The 24,310-nt window shown below is 35.5% G+C and overlaps 1 protein-coding gene across 1 annotated transcript in view; it reads right to left on the reverse strand.

The window, feature by feature from the left end:
• The window catches only part of Kntc1 (kinetochore associated 1), an 80,267-nt gene that overhangs the window by 49,946 nt on the left and 6,011 nt on the right, over positions 1-24,310 (reverse strand). The window contains exons 3-19 of the mRNA XM_026402961.2: positions 23,543-23,658; positions 23,137-23,215; positions 22,508-22,585; positions 21,464-21,498; positions 20,712-20,822; positions 18,558-18,651; positions 18,000-18,052; positions 17,150-17,265; positions 16,764-16,818; positions 16,150-16,248; positions 14,004-14,047; positions 13,831-13,896; positions 13,661-13,736; positions 8,249-8,374; positions 8,065-8,154; positions 6,514-6,567; positions 5,538-5,599 (exon numbers count right to left, since the gene is read on the reverse strand). Coding sequence (XP_026258746.2) covers positions 5,538-5,599; positions 6,514-6,567; positions 8,065-8,154; positions 8,249-8,374; positions 13,661-13,736; positions 13,831-13,896; positions 14,004-14,047; positions 16,150-16,248; positions 16,764-16,818; positions 17,150-17,265; positions 18,000-18,052; positions 18,558-18,651; positions 20,712-20,822; positions 21,464-21,498; positions 22,508-22,585; positions 23,137-23,215; positions 23,543-23,658 — 1,354 coding nt within the window. The remainder of the gene's footprint in view (positions 1-5,537; positions 5,600-6,513; positions 6,568-8,064; positions 8,155-8,248; positions 8,375-13,660; positions 13,737-13,830; positions 13,897-14,003; positions 14,048-16,149; positions 16,249-16,763; positions 16,819-17,149; positions 17,266-17,999; positions 18,053-18,557; positions 18,652-20,711; positions 20,823-21,463; positions 21,499-22,507; positions 22,586-23,136; positions 23,216-23,542; positions 23,659-24,310) is intronic.

Consider the following 24,310-nt stretch of genomic DNA (forward strand, 5'->3'; position numbering starts at 1 on the left):
AACTATTAATATTTGAATGTGTAATTACACACCAGGAAAAATAGGACCAACTGATTGAATTATTAGTTTGAATAATAAAGGAATTCAATAAAGTAGTTTATTTTAAAAAAATCTACAGCTCTCTACATGAAAAAATGCTCACCATCTCTAGCAGTCAGAGAAATGCAAATCAAAACCACCCTAAGATACCATCTCACTCCAGTAAGATTGGCAGCCACTATGAAGTCAAACAATAACAAGTGCTGGCGAGGATGTGGAGAAAAGGGTACACTTGTACATTGCTGGTGGGACTGCAAATTGGTGCAGCCAATTTGGAAAGCAGTATGGAGATTCCTGGGAAAGCTGGGAATGGAACCACCATTTGACCCTGCTATTGCCCTTCTTGGACTATTCCCTGAAGACCTTAAAAGAGCATGCTACAGAGATACTGCCACATCGATGTTCATAGCAGCACAATTCACAATAGCTAGACTGTGGAACCAACCCAGATGCCCTTCAATAGATGAATGGATAAAAAAATGTGGCATTTATACACCATGGAATATTACGCAGCACTAAAAAATGACAAAATCATGGAATCTGCAGGGAAATGGATGGCATTAGAGCAGATTATGCTTAGTGAAGCTAGCCAATCCCTAAAAAACAAATACCAAATGTCTTCTTTGATATAATAGGAGCAACTATGAACACAGCAGGGAGGAAGAGCAGGAAGAAAAGATTAACATTAAACAGAGACATGAGATGGGAGGGAAAGGGAGAGAAAAGGGAAATTGCATGGAAATGAAGGGAGACCCTCATTGCTATACAAAATTACATATAAGAGGTTGTGAGGGGAATGGGAAAATAAACAAGGAGAGAAATGAATTACAGTAGATGGGGTAGAGAGAGAAAATGGGAGGGGAGGGGAGGGGGGATAGTAGGGGATAGGAAAGGTAGCAGAATACAACAATTACTAATTGGGCATTATGTAAAATTGTGGATGTGTAACCGACGTGATTCTGCAATCTGCATTTGGGGTAAAATTGTGAGTTCATAACCCACTTCAATCTAATGTATGAAATGTGATATGTCAAGAGCTTTGTAATGTTATGAACAACCAATAAAAAAAAAAAGAAAAAAAAAATCTTATGAATGAAATGCACCAAACTTCAAAAAAAAAAAATCTATAGCTCTCTACAGTGTTTAAAAAATCATGAAGAATTAGGCAAGAGAAGGAAATAAAAGGGGTAAAAATAGAAAGAAAAAGAAGTCAAATTCTCACTGCTTGCAAATGATATGATCCTATACCTAGAAATAAAAAAAAAAATACCACCAAAATGGTGCTAGAGCTAATAAACAAATTTAAATTTAGCAAAGTAGCAAGTGACAAAATCAACACACAAAAACCAACAGTTTTCCTATATAGCAACAATAAATCTGCTGAGAAAAAAAATCGGGAAACCAATTCCATTCACAATAACCTCAAAACAACAACAACAACAAACCTAGGAATAAATCAACCGAGAAGTGAAAAACCTCTACAGTGAAAACTATAGAACACTGAAGAAAGAAACTGAATTAAGACTCTACAAGATGGAAAGACTTCCCAAGCTCTCGGAAAGGCAGAATTAATAGTTAAAATGACCACATTACCAAAAGCAATATATAGATTCAATGTATTCCCCACCAAAATACCAATGACATTTGTCACAGACTAGCAAAATCCTAAAATTCATTTGGAAGAATAAAAGAACCAAAATAGTAAAAGCAATTCTAAGCCAAAAAAACAATGCTGGAGGCATCATAATACCTGACTTCAAATTATAATACAGATTTATAGTAACAAGAACTGCATGGTACTGGCATTAAAAACAGACACTTAGACCAGTGGTACAGAATAGATCCCAGAGACAAACCCACACAGATAGAGGCATCTGATCCTTGACAAAAGCACCCAAAAAATACACTGGAGAACAGGGCCTTTTAAAAAATGGTGTTGGGAAAACTGGTTATCCATATGTAGAAGAATGAGACTAGACCTTAACACTCACCCTACTCAAGTCAACTAAAAATGGATCAAAGACCTTGGAATTAGAACAGAAATATGCAACTCCTAGAAGAAAATATAGGATCAACATTCCAGTATACATGCAATGGCGTTTTCAAAAGAATCCCTAAGATCAGGAAATAATGTCAAGAGTTAATAAAGGGGATGGCATCAAATTATAAAGCTTCTACACAGCAAAGGAAACAATTAGAAATGTGAAGAGAGAACTTACAGAATGGGAGAAAATTTTTGCTAGCTACTCTTCTGACAGAGGATTAATACCTAGTATATATAAAGAACTCAAAACCCTACACTCCAAAAACCAAATAACCCAATTAATAAATGGACAAATGATTTAAAACTTTTCAAAAGAAGAAATACAAATGGGTGGGGCTGGAACTGTGGGTCAGAGGTAGAACGCTTGCCTCGTATGCGTGAGGCCCTGGGTTCAATACTCAGCACCACATAAAAATACATAAATAAAAATAAAGATATTGTGTCCATCTACAACTAAAAGAAAAAAAAAAGAAAAAAGAAAGAAATACAAATGGCCATCATTAGCAATTAGGGAAATGCAAATCAAAACTACACTGAGATTTTATCTCATACCAGTCAGAATGGCAGTCATGAAGAATATAAATAATGACACAAATAAGGAGGGGATATGGAGAAAAAGGAATACTTTTGAACTGTTGGTGGGATTATAAATTAGGACAACCACTATGGAAATCAGTATGGAGACTAGGCATCAATCCACCATACGACCACGCCTTAGAACTTACACTGAAAAAGCCATCATACATGAAGTGACATGAAGTGGGACAGAAGAGGCTGGACACCCTAGGAATTTTCAGGAAGCAGTTTATTGGCTGTAGCTGGCCAGTCTACCATGTGGTTCATGTCTGAAACGTTCTCTGGACAGAGATTTGGGGAATTTTTTGAACTTTATACTCAGAAGCAGGAGGGGGGATTGGAGGTTCATGTGAAAAGTGCTTTTAATTCCATCCTCCAGACCAGACACAGGTTTCACAAGTTTTTACCAAGAAAACAGATGATATCTTTTTGTACAACAAGCTTGCAGAGTCTATTGGATCACATCTTTTGTGTGTAAACCTGGCATTTACAAGAAAGAGGAAGCTTCCAATCACAGTGCCTTCTGCAGACATTCTGCCTTATGACACTCTTTGTAAAAATCTTTTTTTTTTAATCTTTTTTAAAAAATATTTATTTTTTAGTTCTCGGCGGACACAACATCTTTACTTGTATGTTGTGCTGAGGATCGAACCCGGGCGGCATGCATACCAGGTGAGCACGCCACCACTTGAGTCACATCCTGTAAAAATCTTTCTGATGAGAGGAGAAGCTTAATTACAGCAAGGGGTTTTCTGGGTGGGGTCTCTGCTTCAACGTATGCATACCCATGTTAATAGCACAATTCACAGCAGCCACATTTTTTTTAATTAGTCTACACTTCTCTTTTTTTTAATATTTATTTTTTAGTTATAGGTGGACACAATATCTCTATTTTACTTTTATTTGGTGCTGAGGATTGAATCCAGTGCCTCACGCATGCTAGGCAAGCACACTAGGCGAGCACTCTACCTCTGAACCACAACACCAGCCCCACAGCAGCCAAATTATAGACCCAGCCTAAGTGTCCATTGACAGATTAAACAGATTGAGAAAATGTGGTATATATATATATATACACATACACACACACACATATACATACATACATATATATATATATATATATATATATATATACATACAGTGGCATTTTATTCAACCATAAAGAAAAATGAAATTATGTCATTTTCAGGAAAATGGATGGAACTAGAGACCACTATGTTGAGAAAAATATGTCAAACTCAGAGGGTTAAGGGTTATGTTTTCTCTCATGTGCAGGAAGCTAGAAAGGAAAAAGAAAAAGAACGATGTGGACGTGTCTCATGAAAATCAAAGGAAGATCAGTGGAGGAAAGGGACCAAGGGGTGAGAGACAGGGAGGAAGGGAAGGAAGTGCTGGGAAGTGATATTGGGCAAATTATATTTTTACAGTGTATATTGTGGGCATGTATGAATATGTAACAACAACAAATTCCATTGGTATGTACATCTATAATGCACCAATAAAAATTGTGGGGAAAAAGATAAATCAAATTTAGGAAGTATTCTATAATATGCTGAAATTTCAGAGAATGGTGCTATTTTCATTTGAGATGAACATAAAATGCTTAAAAGCCTCAAAAAAAATGATGAAGGAAAACCCCCCATTTACAATTATGGGAAACATGGTAAAAAATCTGAATAACATTAACAAAAAATATGCAAAATTTATATTAAAAAACATAATAAAAGGGCTGGGGTTGTGGCTCAGTAGTAGAGTACTCACTGTGCAAGGTGCTGAGTCGATCCTCAGCACAAAACAAGACAAAAAGAAAAATGCCCAAGGAGGCAAAATTTGAAATACTCTTATACAAATCAATTTACAAAGAACAAAACCCCAAGAGAAATAGGAACCAAAGATGTAAAAAAAAAAAAAAAAAAAAAAAAAGGAATACTTAGCTCAGTCAAAATTAAGAATCAAGCCAGGGGCTGGGGATGTGGCTCAAGCGGTAGCGCGCTCGCCTCGCATGCGTGCGGCCCGGGTTCGATCCTCAGCACCACATACAGACAAAGATGCTGTGTCCGCCAAATACTGAAAAATAAATATTAAAGTTCTCTCTCTCTCTCTCCCTCTTTAAAAAAAATAAATTCTTAAAAAAAAAAAAAAAAAAAGAATCAAGCCAGGTACAGTGGTACATGCCTGCAAATCTCAGAGACTTGGGAGGGTGAGGCAGGAGGGTCACAAGGTGAAAGCCAACCTCAGCAACTTAATGAGGCCCTAGGTAACTTAGCGAGATCTAGGGCTGGGGATGTAGCTCAGGGATAGTGTGCCCCTGAATTCAAAACCCAGTACAAAAAAAAAAAAAAAAAAAAAAAGATCAAAGCCAAAGCAATGCAGCAACTATTTTTGCAATACATTTTTCACAATCAGATTAATAAAAATAAAATTTTATGACAAAGTCTCAATGAATGAGAAAATGGGCATCTCCTCTCCATTTATCAGAATGAATATATCTGGAGGACAAATTAAAAGCCTATACATTTGCCTTAGCAGGGTAAATTAACAATTAAGAGAAGTGAACTGTTAGACAATATTGTAAGAAAATGAGAATAAGCAAAGTTGTAAAGATTTCTACTAAAAAAATGACAGCAAGGTTGTTAAGCCTATTTTTTTTTTGCCATAAAGATATATTTTCATCTGATTCAAATGTATGATATGTCAAGGTCATTGTACTGTTATGTGTAACTAATTAAAACAAACAAAAAAAGATATATTTTCCATCATGTGAATATCCTGGCTCCTCCTTCACCAGTTAGCACAAATTTATCCAAACAAATACTATATTTTCATGACATTCCAACTTTATAATTAATTCATAATCTAAAAATGGGATACACACCTGAATTTTTCTGGTCCAAATGCTCCATAAAAAGTAGTCAACTTTGCATGAGCCCTTAGTACCTAATGAAAAAATACCTTGATAAACTGAATGTTATAGGCAATGTATTGAAATAAAAACTATTTGGGTTTAATCCTCAGTACCACACACACACACAACACACACACACAAAAAAAAAAATTAAAAATTAGGGTCCTTCTAATTCATAAGTCTTATATGCACCCTCATTTTATTCCACATTACAGGTCCATTCCTATTCCTACTGCCTTTACATAACACATACACAAAATAGAATGATGAAAATATCATCCATCACATTTGATTACACAGGCCTACTATGCACATTAATCATAGTGCCCTTCAAAATCAGTTTCCTCTATGATTTATACACATGTGCAAGGTGCTAGTATGGGCAAGGTGCCGAGTCGATCCTAGTAAAACTAGGCTGGATTATACTGAACATTTACTTTGAGAATCTAAATGTACTCCTCATGTGCACACACCCATGTATTTTGGCACCATCATAATAATCATTATGGTTTACATTTATTTGAGTTTAGCAGAAAACAGGTACTCTGCAAAATAGTTTATAGAAACTATTTCCATTGACCTCAGAAGGGCTCTATAAAGCAAACACTATTTATGTTCCCATTTTGTAGAAAAGGGAGCTAGGGTTTTGTTTTTGTAGTACCAAGGATTGAAGCGGGGCACTCTATCACTGGGCTACATCCCCAGTCCATTTTTTATTTTGAGACAGGGTCTCACTAAGTTGCCCAGGCTGACAAACTTGTAATTCTCCTCCTTTTGCCTTCTAAATAGCTGAGATTACAGGTGTGCACCACCATGCCCAAGCAAAGCTGAGGTATTAAAATGATAACTTGCTCTTAAAGAAATACAAAACTATCGTGAAAGGAAAACATTGTGACAGCACATTCACCCCCAAATTAATCTATCAATCTAATGTAATTGTAATTACCTCTATCAAGCCATCAGAATTGGCAGGAACAATTTTATCTTCTTTCTTCAAAAGCTAAGAATGAAAAATAAAAAACAGAACATCTACTATATTAGGTATTTCATAAAAGAGGATGGATTTTCTGTGAATTGATAAAAAATAATATCTTTGAAAACAAATTACGTTAAGTCTGAACAATAAATAAAAATACTTTTTAAAAAAACAATGCATTACATAGGAACAGCCCAGAAGATTTTGCCCATATGTTATACTTTCATTTTAAGGAGTATGTCAGCTAGAATAACAGTCATTCTTATAGGTCTCTGAGAGGAACAATTTACTTCAAAAATGGCATTATTTGAAATAGGAAAAAAAAAAAATTACAAATGCCTAAAGGATAAAAATTTTTTTTTTCAAAATTACTTATTTGTGCATAAGATAAACTAACATGCACAAACATTATAAAAATTACTCTCTACTTCATACCTGTTAGGATAGCCAGCATCAAAACAAAAAGCAAACAAACAGAAAATAATGAGTATTGGGAAGGACATAGAAAAAATGTGTTCCTTGTATGCTGTCAGTGGGAATGTAAACTGGTGCAGCTACCATGGAAAACAATATGGCATTCCTCAAAAAAATAAAAACAGAATTAACATATGATTCCAGCAATTGCACTTGTAGGTACATGCTCAAAAAAAAAAAAAAAAAAAAACTCAAAGCAGGGACTTGAACAGTTATTTGTAAAACCATATTTATAGCAGTTATTCACAACAGCAAAAAAATGTGGAAGAAACCCAAATGTACATCAATGAATAAACAAAGCAAAATGTGCTCTGTTCAAATACAATGAAGTATTATTTGGCAATAAAAAAGAAACATACCATTGGCCCTTGTTTCAACATGAATAAATCCAGAAAATATGCTAAATTAAAGAAGCTGGACAACAATGATACATATTATGATTCCATTTATTTGAAATGTCCAGAATAGGCACAACTAATAGAGACAGGAAGTTTGCCTAGGTTGGGAGTTGAGAAAAACTGGAAGTAAATGTAATGAGTATAGGGTTTCTTTCTGGGACAATGAAAAAGTTCTAGAAATGATCATGGTGAGCAGGGCAGAGTGGTACAAATCTGTAATCCTAGTAATTGGGGAGGCTGAGGCAGGAGGACTACAAGTTTTGAGGCTAGCCTATGCAACTCAGCAACACCCTCAGAAACTTAGTGAGACTGTTTCAAAATGAAAAATAAAAATGGGTTGGGAATGGGGGATATAGCTCACTGGTAAACTACCTCTGGGTTCAATAATTCCCCAATGCTCCTGTCCCCCCTAAAAAGATTGTGGTGATAGATGCACAATTCAGTAAGTATACTAAAAACCACTTGACTTTAAATGGGTAAATTGTATGATATGCAAATGTTATCAATGAAATTATAATAAAATTTTTAAAAATATCACACAGAGAATAAAATGGAAGCACAAATAATGTATATGAATATGAGGTGGTAGAAGAAAGAAAAATAAAGAAAAAAATAAAAAAGAAAGGAATTCAGACAGAAACCAACTTACCCTGGCTTTAGCATAATTGAGCATTTCCTGAGTTGTTTCATAGGTTATCCACTGGGCCTTCAGGCAATAATTCACTACAAATTCATCATCCTGTTTCACAAATAGTAAGACATAGTGAGGAGACCTAATGTTGTTGATCAGCACATCAGCTTGAGTACTCTAGGAAATAGCTGGTGAAGCATACCTGGATTTTGTGTAGATTTTCCTTAGCTTCATCTACAAGTTGCTGCCATTTAGCCTGCTCACTGGTATCCACAGAACTCAAAGCTAGTTTCTCCAATATATCATTTGATTTTACCTTGTAAACAAGCTGTAATATAAACATACCACAGCAAATAACTTGAAGTACAATAGTATTTGAGGAAGACTTACTCTCACAGCAAACTGTGAGAGATTAATTTACGAATGAATCCTCATGTGGTTCAGGAATGAAGCTTAAAGAAAAGTAACGCTTTGGGCTGGGGTTGTGGCTTCTAGTAGAGAGCTTGCCTAGCATGTGTGAGGCACTGGGTTCGATCCTTAGCATCACATAAAAAAAAAAATAAAGGTATTGTGTCTATCTACAACTAAAAATATTTTTTTAATAAAGAAAGTAACACTTAGATATCTGAAAGAAATTATGGAAACCATTTTTATTTACTGAGCCTTAACTCACTGTCAAGCAGTATACTAAGAGCTTAATATGAGCTAAGACATGGAAGCAACCTAATTGTACATTAATGGATAAATGGATAAAGAAAATGTGGCACATATACACAATGGAATACTATCCAGCCTTAGGAGAGATGAAATCCTGTCATTTGCAAAAATATAGATGAATATGAGGACACTTATGCTAAATGAATAAGGCAGGCACAGAAAGACAACACATGATCTCACATGTATGTGGAATCTAAACAATGGAACTCAATACAGGAGTAGAATGGTGGTTACCAGAAACTGTGAGAAGGAGTAGATAGATAAAGGGAAGATGCTGACTAAAGGTACAAATTTTCAATTAGAGAATAATAATAATTTTGGACATTTACTAAGCAAAGTAGTTATTGTAACTAATAACAATGTATTGTATATTTCCAAATTGCTAACCAGATTTTTTGTTTATTTGTAGTGCTGGGGTTTGAAACCAGGGGTGCTGTTACCACTGAATTACACTCCTAGCCCTTTTTGTATTTCATTTTGAGATGGAGTCTCCTTAAGTTGCCACAGATGGCCTTGAACTTTAGAATCCCCTGCCTCAGCCTCCTGAATAGCTGAATACCTAGGTATGCACTACCATACCTAGTAAAGAATAGATTTTTTAAAATATATATATATATATTTTTTAGTTGTAGACGGACACAATACCTTTATTTTTATGTGGTGTTGAGCATCAAACCCAGTACCTCACACATTCATGATGCACGCTCTATTACTGAACCACAACCCCAGCACCCCACCCCCTGCAAAGAATAGATTTTAAATGTTCTCATAACACACACACAAAATAGTAATTATGTGAGGTGACAGGAATACTAATTTGCTTGATTTATCTAGGGTACAATGTAAATGCCGCAACTCGGCTGGGCACAAAAACACAAGCCGCTCAAGCGGGAAACAAAGCTTTATTTAAAAAAGCCGCCAGCGTCCCGTGTGCGCCCTGCTAGCAAGCCGGTTGACCCACGTGTCTCCACCGGAACCAGGCGCCTGGACCTCCCCCGGAAGTTCCCTCCTACTATCCTTCCCCAACCAATGGGAACTCTCCCATTACATGAGTAACATGAGTCCCGTCATCTCAATGGCTAGCTGGCAGTCACCTAAACCAAAGGTACCATGTATCAATACTTTTGCTGTGGCTCCTAGCAGTAAATATATATCAAAATATTACATTGTACTCTGTAAAGTACATATAATGATTTATTGGTCAATTAAAAGAATTTTATATAAATTATCTCAATTCTCACAAACACCTAAGTAGTAAACATTTATACCTCATTGTAACAAAACATCAAAGACTTAAGAAAGGTAATGGGTATAAATTTATGCAACCCAAAAGCAATGCAGCTGGGTTTTCTTTGTTTTTAAGAGAGGGTTTAGCTATATTGCCCAGGCTGGCCTCTAACTCCTGAAATCAAGGGGTTCTCCTGCCTCAGCATTCTGAATCACTGGGATTACAGGAATGCACACCATGCTCAGCTTATAGCTGGTTTTTAAAAGACAATCACACAATTGTGTTTCATGTCCAGTTTTTTAAGTCTATTCACAATTCTTTAGTGTCTAGAGTTAGGAACACCTGCTAAGGCAGGAGGAGAATCACAAGTTAGAGGCCAGTCTGGGTAATTTGGCAAAACCTTGTCTCAAAACAAAAAAATAAAAACAGTTAGGGTGTAGTGCAGTGGCAGAGTACCCATGGGTTCAATCCCAAGTACCAAAAAAAAAAAAAAAAAAAAAAAGACAGACATACTCTCAATATGGTTAAGACCACTCTTATTTTGTTAAATATTTTTTTAGTTGTAGATGAACACAATACCTTTATTTATTTATTTTTATACCCAGTGCCTCACAATCCCAGCCCCAAGACTCCTCTTCTTAAATATATCATCCTCTTTTCTCCAACTGGAAGTACTCCTTATTTTGGATTTGCACTTGCTACCATTTCCTTATCCCTTCATTCATATACCTCTCTAAACAATAAACAAAAGTATTCTAACTGTTTAAAACCTCATATTTGTTTTTATTTTTTGGTACTGGGGATTTAACCAAGGGGTGCTTTACTTCTGAGCCATATCCACAGTCCTTTTTATTTTTTGAGACAAGGTCTTACTAAGTTGCTTAGGGTCTGGCTAAATTGTTGAGGATGGCCTTGAACTTGCAATCCTCCTGCCCCAGGCTCCCAAATTGCTGGGATTACAAGTATGCAGCACCATACCTAGCAAATCTTATATATTATTTTTTTAAGTATTTTTTTTAGTTGTTTGTAGACCTTTATTTTATTTATTTATATGCAGTACCAAGAATCAAACCCAGTGCCAGGCAAGTGCTCTACTACTGAGCCATAACCCCAGCCCCAAATCTTATATTTTTAAAACAACACATAGTTACCACCCATTTGGGAAATACTAATTCTTTTCTTCCCACACCATGGATTTAATCCAGGGGTACTTAAATAAGCCACATCCTCAGTTCTTTTTATTTTTTATTTTGAGACAGGGTCTCACTAACTTCCTGAGGCTGGCTTTGAACTTGTGATCTTCTTGCCTTAGCCTCCTGAGTTGCTGGAATTATAGATATGCACCTCCACGTCCAGCTTAAATTTTATAAAAAATATTTTTAGCTGTAGATGGACACAATAACTTTATTTTGTTTACTTAGTTTTCTTATGTGGTGCTGAGGATTGAACCCAATGCCTCACACATGCTAGGCAAGTGCTCTACCACTGAGCCACACCCCAGCCCCAGCTTAAATATTAATTCTTTAATCAAGTACAATTGGGCTATCTCCTCCATTCCTTTCTCTTTTTTCTTTTTAATTTATTCTTTTTAGCTATAAATGACAGATTTTTTTTTTTTGTACTGGAGATTGAACCCTGGGGTGCTTTACCACTCAGCCATATCAGCAACCCTTTTTCATATTTTATTAGAGACAGGGCTACTTAGGGCCTCACTAAATTGTTGAGCCTGGCTTTGAACATGCAATCCTCCCAAGTCACTGGGACTATAGGCATGTGCCACCACACCTGGCTAGAATGTATTTTGACATATCATACACACATGGAGTATAATTTCCCATTCTTGTGGTTGTACAGGATGTGGGGTTACACCAGTCATGTATTCACATATGAACATAGGAAAGTTATGTCTGATTCATTCTACTGTCTGCTATTCTCAACTCCCCCTGCTTCCCTTCATTCCACTTTGTCTAATCCATAAACTTCTATTCTTCCCTCCTACTCCCATTGTGTGTTAGAATCCACCTATCAGAGAAAACACTCAGCCTTAGGATTTGGGGGATTGGCTTATTTAACTTAGCAAGACAGTCTCCAGTTTCATCCATCTATCAGCAAACACCATAATTTTATTCTATATGGCTGAGCAATATTCCATTGTACATATGTACCACTCTTCCATTCCTTTTTTTTTAGTTGTAATACCTTTATTTTTAAAATTTATTTTAATGTGGTGCTGAGGATTGAACCTCACTCGTGCTATGCAAGCACTCTACCACTGAGTCATAACTGCAGCCCCTCTATTCCTTTTTTTTAATTTTTTATTTTTGGTACTGGGAATTGAACTCAGGGGCACTCAACCACTGAGCCACATCCCCAGACCTACTTTGTATTTTATTTAGAGACAGGGTCTCACTGAGATGCTTAGTGCATCGCTAAGTTGATGAGGCTGGCTTTGAACTCCAATCCTCTTGTCTAAGCCACCCGAGCCATTGGGATTACAGGAAGGTGCCACAATGCCCGCCTTCCATTCCTTCTTAAGAAACAAAATTTTCAAGGAATTCAGTGACTTCTCTATTGCCAAATACACCAATCATCTTTCAGCCTTGATACTCAGATCTTCTCTGTAGTATTTGCAATTGCTGATCGCTCCCCATTAAACAAATTTTTCCTCCTTTGGCTTCTGTAACTATGTTCTTGTAGTTTCCCTCTTACTTCCCAAATGCATAGATAGCCCTTTTTCCTCTACCCGCACATGTCAAGATCTTATGCTTGATCTTTTTACTACACATGTTCTCCAACATTGCTGAGCTCCTCTAGTGTTCCCCGTCTCCAGTCAGCCCACCTCCCAGCTTCCTCCCAGACAGCCCTATTTACCAATCCCTTACATCCAATGTTACAGAGCAGAACTCTTATCTTGTACTCATGACCTGCCCGTCCACGTGTATTTCTGATTTTAGATAATGGCACCATCATGCAATAATGTGTCCTCTGAGCCAGAGTCATGCTAGTGAAACTTGAGTCCTCTGTCCCTCCTGACATATGATCACTACATTGTGCTGATTCTGCTGTCTATCTCTCTCTATTACCAGCCTGTGTGTCTCTCTTCTCCCCTCTGTCTCATACATCTTCACTTCTTGGGACTGGTTCAGCTCTCTCATAGAAAGTTCCTTAGTTTCCCGAATGATATTTGAGCTATTTGGTTTACTCTCTTTCAAATAATCATTCCTTTCTCCCAAACGATAACCTGATGGAGACACTCTCCTGCTTAATGTACTCAGGAGCTCCCCATTACCTCAGTCCCTCCAGCTCTGGCCCATGCTTATACACCACCGCCTCCTTCTGTTCCCTTCTTATGTGACCTAAACTCCAGTCCTGATTCCCAGAAGTTCCTGGAAGCAGCCTAAGCCTCACTCACTGCCATCATGCCATTCTTGTCACTACAATCCCCTTCCCCTCCCTGGATGGTCTGACATACAAACTAACCTCTCCATGACATGGTGTCTCTCTGCCCCATTACAGGTCACTCTTCCCTTTGACTCCTACTCTACCAGTCAGGCCACAGTACAGGCCTGATCACAGGAAACTCCAACATCTTACAAGTCTCTGTCTCTAAAGCCTCCAGAGTACCAGGAAGTGCCCTTTCAGTGAAGGAGCGAATACAGGCACAATCACCTCAACATCTAGTCCAAACTGGATGGCAAAGCTCTCAGCTTCAGCAAATCTGTGTTTGTGAAGTAACCGACTCAACCTGGTAAGTTGAAAAAGAAATTTTATTCAGAATTTATTAATGAAGGAATTTAAACTTCTTGTTAAAGGGTAAAGCTTAAAATAAAAGAAGTTACCTGTTTTCTGGTAAAGCTTCTGTGAGACATCTGAGCACTAAAACAGAGGTGGTATCCTCAGACAGTCTGAAAAAAGATCATGGTATCAGTGTCCTTGTTATTTAGGGTTAATGAGCAAATTTTAACTTACCTGTTACTTAACAATTTATCAGATAAAACAAAACATGACCTACTTTGGATCATTTTTGCTAATTCCTTCCAGAAGATATATGGTGTCCTACAAAAACAAAAACATGATTAAAATTCCAAGATAAGAAAAATGTATTTTTATCATCGATAGAATTACAACTGATTCAATTAAGAATCCATCCATCGATGGGTTTTAAACCACCTAGGAAAAACAGTTAAGAAAAAGAATTTTCCCGTGGTCTCAAAATAACACCACACATATCATTTATTAATTATAAATAGGAAAATATATCTTTATAAGTGGAAAAATCTGGCAGAAGTGTCTTAGTTGAGAAATCAAATTAAACAACACAGATACAGGACAAATGGGAACTATGAGGCACTTATTGTGATATGGCTAGGACCAGAATTACCTATGTAGTACTTGTGTCAAAAGAGCTGAGCATGAATCTAACCTTGATGAAATGATCAGAAAAATCCACACAGAGGGCCATTCCACAAAACCAGATGCTGGGACTCTTCAAAAATGCCAGTGTCTTAAGACAAAGACAATGGAACTACACTAGATGGAACAACTCCATGACTAAATTCAATAAATGATCCTTGATTAGATCCTGGATTAAAAATTATAATAATAATGGATTTAAAGTAATTGATACAATCGTGAAATTTGAATTTGGAAGGTATATTTTATACCAGTATTGGATTAATGTTAAATTTTCTGAGTGTGTTAAGTATACTGTAGGAGAATGACCTTATTCCTATTTATTTATTTATTGGGTACTGGGGGATAGAACACAGGGGTGATTCATTACTGACCTATATCCATAGCCCTTTTTATTTTTTATTTTGAAAGAGGGTCTCACTAAGTTGTTTAGGGTCTGGCTAAGTTGTTGAGGTTGGCCTTAAACTTGCAATACCTCAGCCTCTGCAGTTAGGCATATACCGCCGTGCACTGTGACCTTATTCTTAAAATATACTTGCTGAAGCGAGAATATACTTGCGAAGCGAGAATATACTTGCGAAGCGAGAATATACTTAAAATATACTTGCTGGAAGTGAGAAGACAGAAAGTCTACAAGTAATTTCTAAATTTTTTAGAAAAATATTGCATGTACACATGCATATAAAAAGAAAAAGGAGGGCTGGGGCTAGGGCTGAGCGGTACAGCGCTCACCTAGCATGTGTTAGGCATTGGATTCGATCCTCAGCACCATATAAATAAATAAAATGAAAGTATTGTATCCAACTACAACTAAGAAAATACTAAAAAAAAAAAAGAAAAAAAGAAATGGAACAAGATAGGTGAGGTGGTACATGCCTGTATTTGGTATATACTAGATATTTCGAAGGCTGAGGCAGGAGGATTGCCAAGTTCCAAGCCAGCCTGAGCAATTTAAAGTCATCCTATCACAAAATAAAAAAATTAAAAGGGCAGGGCTGAAGATTTAGGTAAGTGATACAGTGTTTGCCTAGAATACTTGAGGCCAAGCATCTGACCTGTATTGTTTTATAGAAAAAGAGAATAAAACAAATATGGTAAAACTTTTTTTAAAAGGTTACAATTTAAAAAATAGGAGCATCACACTATAAAGTTATGTACAATTATTACATGTTAATCAAAATATTTTCAGTAATGTTTAAGGAAATAGGTTTGTTAACTCCCTTGATTTAATCATTACACACTTTAGACATATATTGAATTATCACATTGTAATCTATGAATCTGTACAAATTAAAAATAAATAAAAACATTAGCCCTTCCTAAAATTATCATCTGTATTTCCTATAAAAAAACAATAATATTGAATAAGCAGATGACTGATGTGCTATTTGATTTTCTTTTCTTCTTCTTTTTTTTTTAATATAAAGACAGATCTTGGTCGAGAAAGTATATCTGAGTTACCAATAAATATACGGGCTGTGGCTGTGACTCAGTGGTAGAGTACTTGCCTAGCATTGTGAGGCACTGGTTTGATCCTCAGCAGAACGTATAATACATAAATAAATTAATTAAATAAAGGTTCATTGACCAAAAAAAAAAAAAAAAAAACCTTAAAAAAATAAATAAATACAGTTACAAACTTGAGATCTTTCCAGATATTCCATCAGGATCCAGATATTGAGATTAATTACTCTTAAGTTTTTAAAAAATTAATAAAAAGTAGTTTAAAATATGTATAAACTTACTGTGCTAATTCCTGTTTGAACCAGAGAAGAAATACTAGATACTTCCAAAGAATATAGTATTTCCATTGAAGGTAATGAATAAACCATGAGATTTCTCATCTAAGAGAAATAGAAAAGCAAATAATTGAGTGGGTCATTATAAAACTACACGCACAAAAGAGCACCAGACAATCTAGGTCATACATTTCACACCTGGTACACAAAGCTAAACACAAAAAATTCCTTTTCAAGTAAACTTGTTATTGTATTATTTAAATGTTACATATAAAATTATGTTTTATTCCATCTTTACATCTGTTGAATAAAAACCCATATACCTAAGTCTACGCTACAACTTTTATTTAGGGTGAATGTAATCCTTTGGCACCAGGACTATATATATAGACACTTAGGACTATTTGATTTCTAAAACACTATTTTTAAAAAGTGCAGCTAAGATTTATATCACTTTTTTTAAATGGAAAGAAGGAGTTCTATAGGATTATTTCTGATTTGTGAAGTGTCTATGTGAACTGAATTTATACATTGTCAGCATTGCTTAACATTTATTTTTGTATTTATAAATGCTATTTCTAACACGATATAGACAAACATGAAATAAAAATTTCCATTACCTTTTTATCAATTGCAGTTGTGAGAGCTACTAATTTGAGATTTGTAATCCCTTGCCTAAAAGAGAAAAAAACCTCCAAGTAAATCAAACAGGCTTTGATATTTGCTAGATATGTTAAAGTGATACTCTTGCATAAAGTTGCAAAGGATTTACAGAAGAGATGTTGGACTCTTTCTCCATGTTTATAGCTTAGACTGACATTCTGTTTCTAACATAATTACTTAGAAGATCATAATGTCTAGTTGTTTCCAATGGAAATATGCAGACAAGTTCGTCCTTCCTCTGTCAGACAAATCACAGTGTAGTTTAGAACTTTAGTCTGAACAAAATCAGATAAGGAACCTGGTGCTAAGAGAGGAAAATTACTACTAGCCAGTCATGACATACCAGGTGACTGACGAAGGAGACTCTGCTTCTGTGGTGAGGAGAAACTCCTCTATGTGAAGGGAGGGCCAGTTCCATATGGGAGTGAGCGTGTAGACATCCCACAAACTCAGCACATTCTGAAAAAGAGACATTCCACCTTCATGTCTTTTAATTGAGTATAAATTTACACTTCAGGACATTTACACACACACATACACTGAAACAAAGCACAGTACACTAGACATTAATCCACTCCAGGTCAAGTCCTTGTCTTGGTAAATTTGACAACAATTTTTTTTTAATATTTTCATGTAAATTGACACAATACCTTTATTTTATCTATCTATTTTTATGTGGAGCTGAGGAGCAAACCCAGTGTCTCACATGTGCCAGGCAAGCACTCTACCACTGAGTCACAACCCCAGCCCAGTTTGACAACATTTTTACTTTCATTTTTGTTTGCTGGGGAATGAACCCATGAGTACTCTACAACTGAGTTACATCCCTGGCCATTACTGTTTTTTATTTCATTTAATTAATTTACTTATTTTATGGTACTAGAGGCTGGACCCAGGGACATTCCACCACAGACCTTTTTTTAAAAATTATTATTTCTTATTTTAAGACAGAATCTCATTAAGTTGCCCAGGCTAGCCTCTGGCTTACAATTTTCCTGCAGTAGGTAAGATGTCAGGCATAAGCCACCACATCTGGCTAACCTTTTCTACTGTTATGAGTATCAGAACTAAGGTACAGAGGTTTGTTTTGCATGCTTTAAGGCCCTAGGTTCCATATCCAGTGTCACAAAAAATGAACACACAAAAACCATAGCATCAAGTGCAAATCTGAAGGAGATATATAAGAAACATACATCAGTATCAAGAATGAAAAGTAGATTGTCTATCAGCTGGAACTTCTTTGAACCTACAAAAGAGAAAGCAAGATGTCTAAGAATTTATTTCAGTGTTACAGAGTTACGTTAAAATTGGAAACTAACATACTCAGGATAGCAGAACTTCAAAAGTCACCATTTTTCATTAATTCCTGACTTTTTTTTTTTTTTTTTTTTAGGTGCCCCTTAAATGCAGGCCTCCCAAAAGGAAGAATAACAACAGCAACATATCAAGAACAGTCATGTGTGAACCATCAGCAAACTAATCTAAGCTTCAAAAAATAGTATGTTCAAAGGCCCATTCACCAACCTAAGAATAACAAGAAATCTAGAACTAATAAATACAAAAGTACTTTCTTTTTTCTTTTTTTAATATTTATTTTTTAGTTGGACACAATATCTTTATTTTATTTAATTTTTTTATGTGGTGCTGAGGATCAAACCAAGGGCCTTGCATATGCTAGGCAAGCAATCTACCACTGAGCCACAACCCCAGCCACCAGATGTACCAGATGTACTTTCACTGATTTATTTTACCTTTGATAATCTCTGCATCAATATAATTCTTAACCGTCATCCCTTTCTTGGAAGAATCTGGTTCCCATTTTGAGATTGCACAATCACCGGTGCCCTAGAAAAGCAAAAATGGTACATCAATTGCAAATTTGGTCCTAAGACCTGAACTTTCCTCAAAATAGAAACATATAAATTGTTTACATTACTGATTTCAAATATATTTACATATTTAGAGCCCAATCAGCTTTTGTCTCCCAATTCCTCTAAGTTTCATGAGAATAGAAAGAACAGTGAGCTGTTGATATATTTTAATCATGTGAATATTTAATAAGGATTAAGTATATTCATGAAGCTCACCCAAAAGACAGACTCTTCCAGCATTAAAATGTAAATATTGTCTTTGCTAACTATTTTTATTAAAATAACCACAAGTAGCCGAGTGCAATGACACAAACCAGTCAATGACTCAGGAGGCTAATGCAGAAGGGTTAAGAGTTCAAGTCCAGCCTCAGCAACTTAAAGAGACCTTGTGTCAAAATAAAAATAAAAAGGGCTGGGGCTGGGGTTGTGACTCAGCGGTAGGGCACTCATCTAGCATGTGCAAGGTACGGGGTTCAAGCCTCAGCACCACATATAAATAAATAAAGGTTTTTTAAAAAAAGGGTTGGGGATATAGCTCAGTGAGTGCCCCTCTCCCCATAAATAAATAATCGAGTATTTATGGAAAATTCTTTTTTAAAATATTTATTTTTTAGTTATAAATAAACACAATATCTTTATTTTTTTATTTTTATGAGGTGCTGAGGATCGAACCCAGTGCCTCAAGCATGGTACGTGAGTGCTCGACCTCTGAGCCACAACCCCAGCCCTGGAAAATTCTTACAAATATTAACTTTAAATTATTTAGAACTGTGGTGAGATATCAAACTATATGCACAATGTAGAAATACAATTAACTGTTTTTAAATTTTTTTTTTTAGTTGTAGATGGACACAATATCTTTGTTTTATTTATTTCTTTTTTTATGTGGTGTTAAGGATCAAACCCAGTGCCTCATGCATGCGAGGCAAGCGCTCAACCACTGAGTTACAACCCCAGCCCTAACTATTCTTGATGTATGATATAAATGCAGCAAGTAAAAATGTCATTATAAATGCTATAATTACATTGAATTTTTGTCCGCCCCTTTAATTAGCTGATTTTCCACCCAAATTCTAAGAAATTATAACTAGTTAATAGAAGTGACATATAAATAAGGAACAGTCACTTTTCATACAAAACATAAGACAACAGACTGGGGGTGTAGCTCAGTGGTAGAGCCCTGGCCTAGCATGTGTACAAGGTCCTGGGTTCAAACCCCAGTAGAAAAAAAAGAACAGAACAACAAAAAATGAGACATTACATAGTAAAATGAATCCTTTGAGCTATCTTTCTAACTACGCTTGAAAAGGGAATTGTGCTCTTCTACGTACATTCTTGTCCAGTTTTCCATATTACTAATGAAAGGTATTTGCAAATAGGTTGATTACCCAAGACGAAGAATAAGGTAGGATCCGTTACTACAAGATAAGAATTAATTAGTAATTCTAATTCTTTTGGATCACTGTCTAATACAGAGGTTCTTAACAGGTTTATTTCAAGATTCCAAAGAACTGTGAACCAGGATAGGAAAAAAAATTACATCTTTATTTTCCCAAATCTCCACCTGAAATTTAGTATTTCTTTCACTTATAAATGTAGGTGAAACATAAAATAAAATGAAATCCTTAGAACCTTTATTTTGTCACGATAGTAAATATACATTCTGACAGCCTATCAACACTATAATCTTGAAGTATTGATGGGCAAACAATCTTTCAAGATAATTGCAATAATATGATTATTTTTAAATCTGTGATTTCTATTTAGCAACAACGTCACAGGTACTGCTGTGACTGGAATTTTTTGGTTTTGATGTTTTTGCCTATATTCAAAATTCAAAGAAATGCTAAAATTGCAGAGACAGACTAGTGAAAATAAAGATGCACTATTTTTCGAAGAGAGAAAATTAGGTTTATTTATTGAGTTAATTTTACTAACTTAATTTTTTTAATCCCTGTTTGTTATACATGTTGCAAATTAATTTGATAACACATCAGGCACCAAAACTCCACAAAATTTTATAAAAAGAATTACCCCAATTATCACAGGAGTTTCACTTGCTAAATCTCCAGTCACAAGATTGAGACAACCAAGAGTATGATAATTTTCAGTAGAAATAAAACTGGATTTGATTTGTCCTTGTAACTACAAAAAAAAAAAAATTAGTATGTTCCATATTCACTTTTTCTTTTTTTGCAGAGGGGTACTAGGGATTGAATTCGGGGGCACTCAACCACTGAGCCACATCCCCAGCTCTGTATTATATTTTATTTAGAGACAAGGTCTCAATGAATTGCTTAGCAGCTTACTTTTGCTGAAACTGGTTTTGAACTTGTGATCATTCTGTCTCAGCCTCCTGAGTCACTGGGATTACAGGCATGCACCATAGTGCCTGGCTACATTTTTTTCCTTATGCTCCACAAAAATCACTTTAAATCAATCAGATATAAATGTATTTTTAAACAGAAATTTATTAAAATGTCACATCAAGCTAGGCATGCTTGTGCACACCTGCAATCCCAGCTACTTGGCAGGCTGAAGCAGGGGGATCGCAAATTGGAGGTCAACATTGGCAAATTAGTGAAACATTAGCTTGAAATAAAAAATAAAAGAGATAGGGAAGTAGCTCAGTAGTAAAGTGCCCCTGGGCTCAATCTTCAGTATGGAGGATGGGGATGGAAGTCATATTATAGCAGTTCCTAAAATTGCCACCAATATACAGAAACGCTGTCTGCATTTATATTAAATTTAAGTTTAAAGAGGACAATATTATTTTGTTTTCTTACCTTTTTGACTGTATCCAAATCTACATTCTCAATTGCTGCATTAAAAAAAGAAAGCAGGCTAAACTTGTGATGTCAATCTATAAAATAATTCAAGTCACCCCGTTATTGTCAAAGTTCATGATTAATAAGTTAAGGCTTACTTTTCAGTATTACCCTTGATCAATAGTATAAATTATAAGCACACATATTGTATTCAGGGTACCAGCCAAGCTGACTGAATGTTCCCCATAGTACATCTCTGCCCCAACCCCTTTCCATGTTTCTTCCTACCAAGAGGGTCTTCTTATTCTACTGTGAAGCCTTGATCATTTCTCACTCTGCTTTGGAATAGCTCTTTTACTTATCTAGCTCCTTCATTAAATATCAGAAAACTATGGATCTTAAACCTTGTGATACACTCAGGACCTAGCAGAGGCCTAGTACATAGGAAAAGTTTTAAAACATTTGTGGAATACATGCTCTGAACCAATTCCTCAGTCTTCCCTGGCTCAAAGGGACATTTGGTCCACACCAATCACTGAATATGTTATAGATATTTCTGCTCTACACTATTAACTCTTATATAGTTATTTCCGTTTCTAAGTTCATTCACTTCAACAAAAAGCATTTATTTTTCTGCTAGTGTATACCTTTCCTCCCGAACTAAGCTGTATATTTCTTCTTCTTTTTTTTTTTTTAAAGAGAGAGTGAGAGAGGAGAGAGAGAGAGAGAATTTTTAATATTTATTTTTTAGTTCTCGGCGGACACAACATCTTTGTTGGTATGTGGTGCTGAGGATCAAACCCGGGCATGTCAGGCGAGCGCGCTACCGCTTGAGCCACATCCCCAGCCCCTAAGCTGTATATTTCTTGAAGGCTATAACCAAATTATATTTCCTCATATTCCATAGCAGCTGTAACAGAGGAAAGTGTATTCTGAATATTTCCAAGTATACTAGAATAAATGCAATTAAAATACAATATTTTTAAAGAGAATATTTGAAAATCTACCTGGAAAACTAAAAGTTACTGCTGCAAATTAATAAGAAAATAATGTATTGCATACCTTGCTGGATTTTTACAAGCTGAAGATTTGTAACATAAAAAAATCCATTATTTGTAAGAAGCAACATATAATAGGTACCTATTAAAATGAAATCAAAATCAGTTTCTCTGAAAGTCATGTGGATACAAAATTTAAACCAGTCTCTAGAACTAATTTAAAAATATGTCAATTTGCTCATTTAAATTTTAATTAAATAATATATTAACATTACAGATAAAGCTTATTTACAAAAGTTGGTTCGTTATTCACTAAAAATGTTAAGTTCTTTGAACCTTTTACATGAAAACTAAACATCATGTTCCAGAAAAAGAGTCAGATATACCAGAATAAATTATATTCCAGTTAATCCTTATTGAAACCAAACTATAATATGCTGAAACCCACAAAAACATTTAAAAAAAAGTCTTCTTGTAAAAATGAGTATAAAACATTATATTTAGGAAAAGCATATATTTAATCCTCTGAAAAGTGCTAAGATAAAAAAATTGCTTCTTATTAACTGCATCAAAATTAATCTTAATATAGTGTAGGTAGTATAATAATGAATTTATACTATTTGTTAAAAATGAGTATGAATTTTTATTGGATATTTAACAGAAGACATGCAAAATAAATTCAAAAAACCTTACCTTCATTTGAACCATCTTTGTCAATAACAAGATTCTGATAGGTACGCTGATGTTCATCATTAGCTTTCTCAACAAAAGCCTAATTACAAATTAATTTCAATAATAAGATTAAACCCAGGAAAAAATGCAATGAGGATTATATTCTCTAAGCCCTGGAGTATCAATTATCATTACTAATAATTCTACCTATATTCCAGATACATCAGTTTTGAAATAGAAAACCACTCTGAACAAGTGTATTAAAAAAATTTAAGCTTAATTTTTCAATTCAGCGATTACTTTGTGTTTCCGAAGTGATATTCTTAAACTTAATGTAAAGAAACATTCTTTTCATTTAAAACACTAGTTAATGGTTTGCTAGAGTTTTAGTTATCTAAGAGATTACTTAAAATTTAGATGATCTTACATTAGTGAGTAATGTTTGCTTAGATGCCACATGAATGAGATGTACGTTGCCACTTCTCTCCCCAACCAAAAGAAACATTCCTCCTTGACACAGGCCAGCTACATCCACTTCAGTATCTGAAAATTTTCAAATCGAAGTTTTATTATAAACTGCCTTCAAAAATGCTTATTGTTGGAGCTGGAGTTGTGGCTCAGTCATGGCGCACTCGTCTGGCATGTGTGAAGCACTGGTTGATCCATAGCACCACATAAAAATAAGTAAATAAGGGCTGGGAATGTGGCTCAGGCGGTAGTGCGCTCCTCTGGCATGCGTGCGGCCCGGGTTCGATCCTCAGCACCACATACCAACAAAGATGTTGCGTCCACTGAGAACTAAAAAATAAATATTAAGGGCTGGGGATGTGGCTCAAGCGGTAGCGCGCTCGCCTGGCATGCGTGCGGCCCGGGTTCGATCCTCAGCACCACATACCAACAAAGATGTTGTGTCTGCCGAGAACTAAATAAGTAAATAAAATAAAGGTATTGTGTCCATCTATACCCCAAAAAATATTTTATTTATTTTTTAATATTTTGTTTATTTAGTTGTAGTTGTACACAATACCTTTATTTTTTATGTGGTGCTGAGGATCGAACCTAGGGCCTCCACACTACCCCTGAGCCACAACCCCAGCCTCTAAAAAAAAATATGTTTAAAAATTGCTTATTGATGGGGCTAGAGTGGTGGCTCAGTGGTAGAGCACTTGCCTAGCACTGTGTGAGGCACTGGGTT

The sequence above is a fragment of the Urocitellus parryii genome, chromosome 3 (genome assembly GCF_045843805.1).
Source record: "Urocitellus parryii isolate mUroPar1 chromosome 3, mUroPar1.hap1, whole genome shotgun sequence".
Taxonomy (NCBI): Eukaryota; Metazoa; Chordata; class Mammalia; order Rodentia; family Sciuridae; genus Urocitellus; species Urocitellus parryii.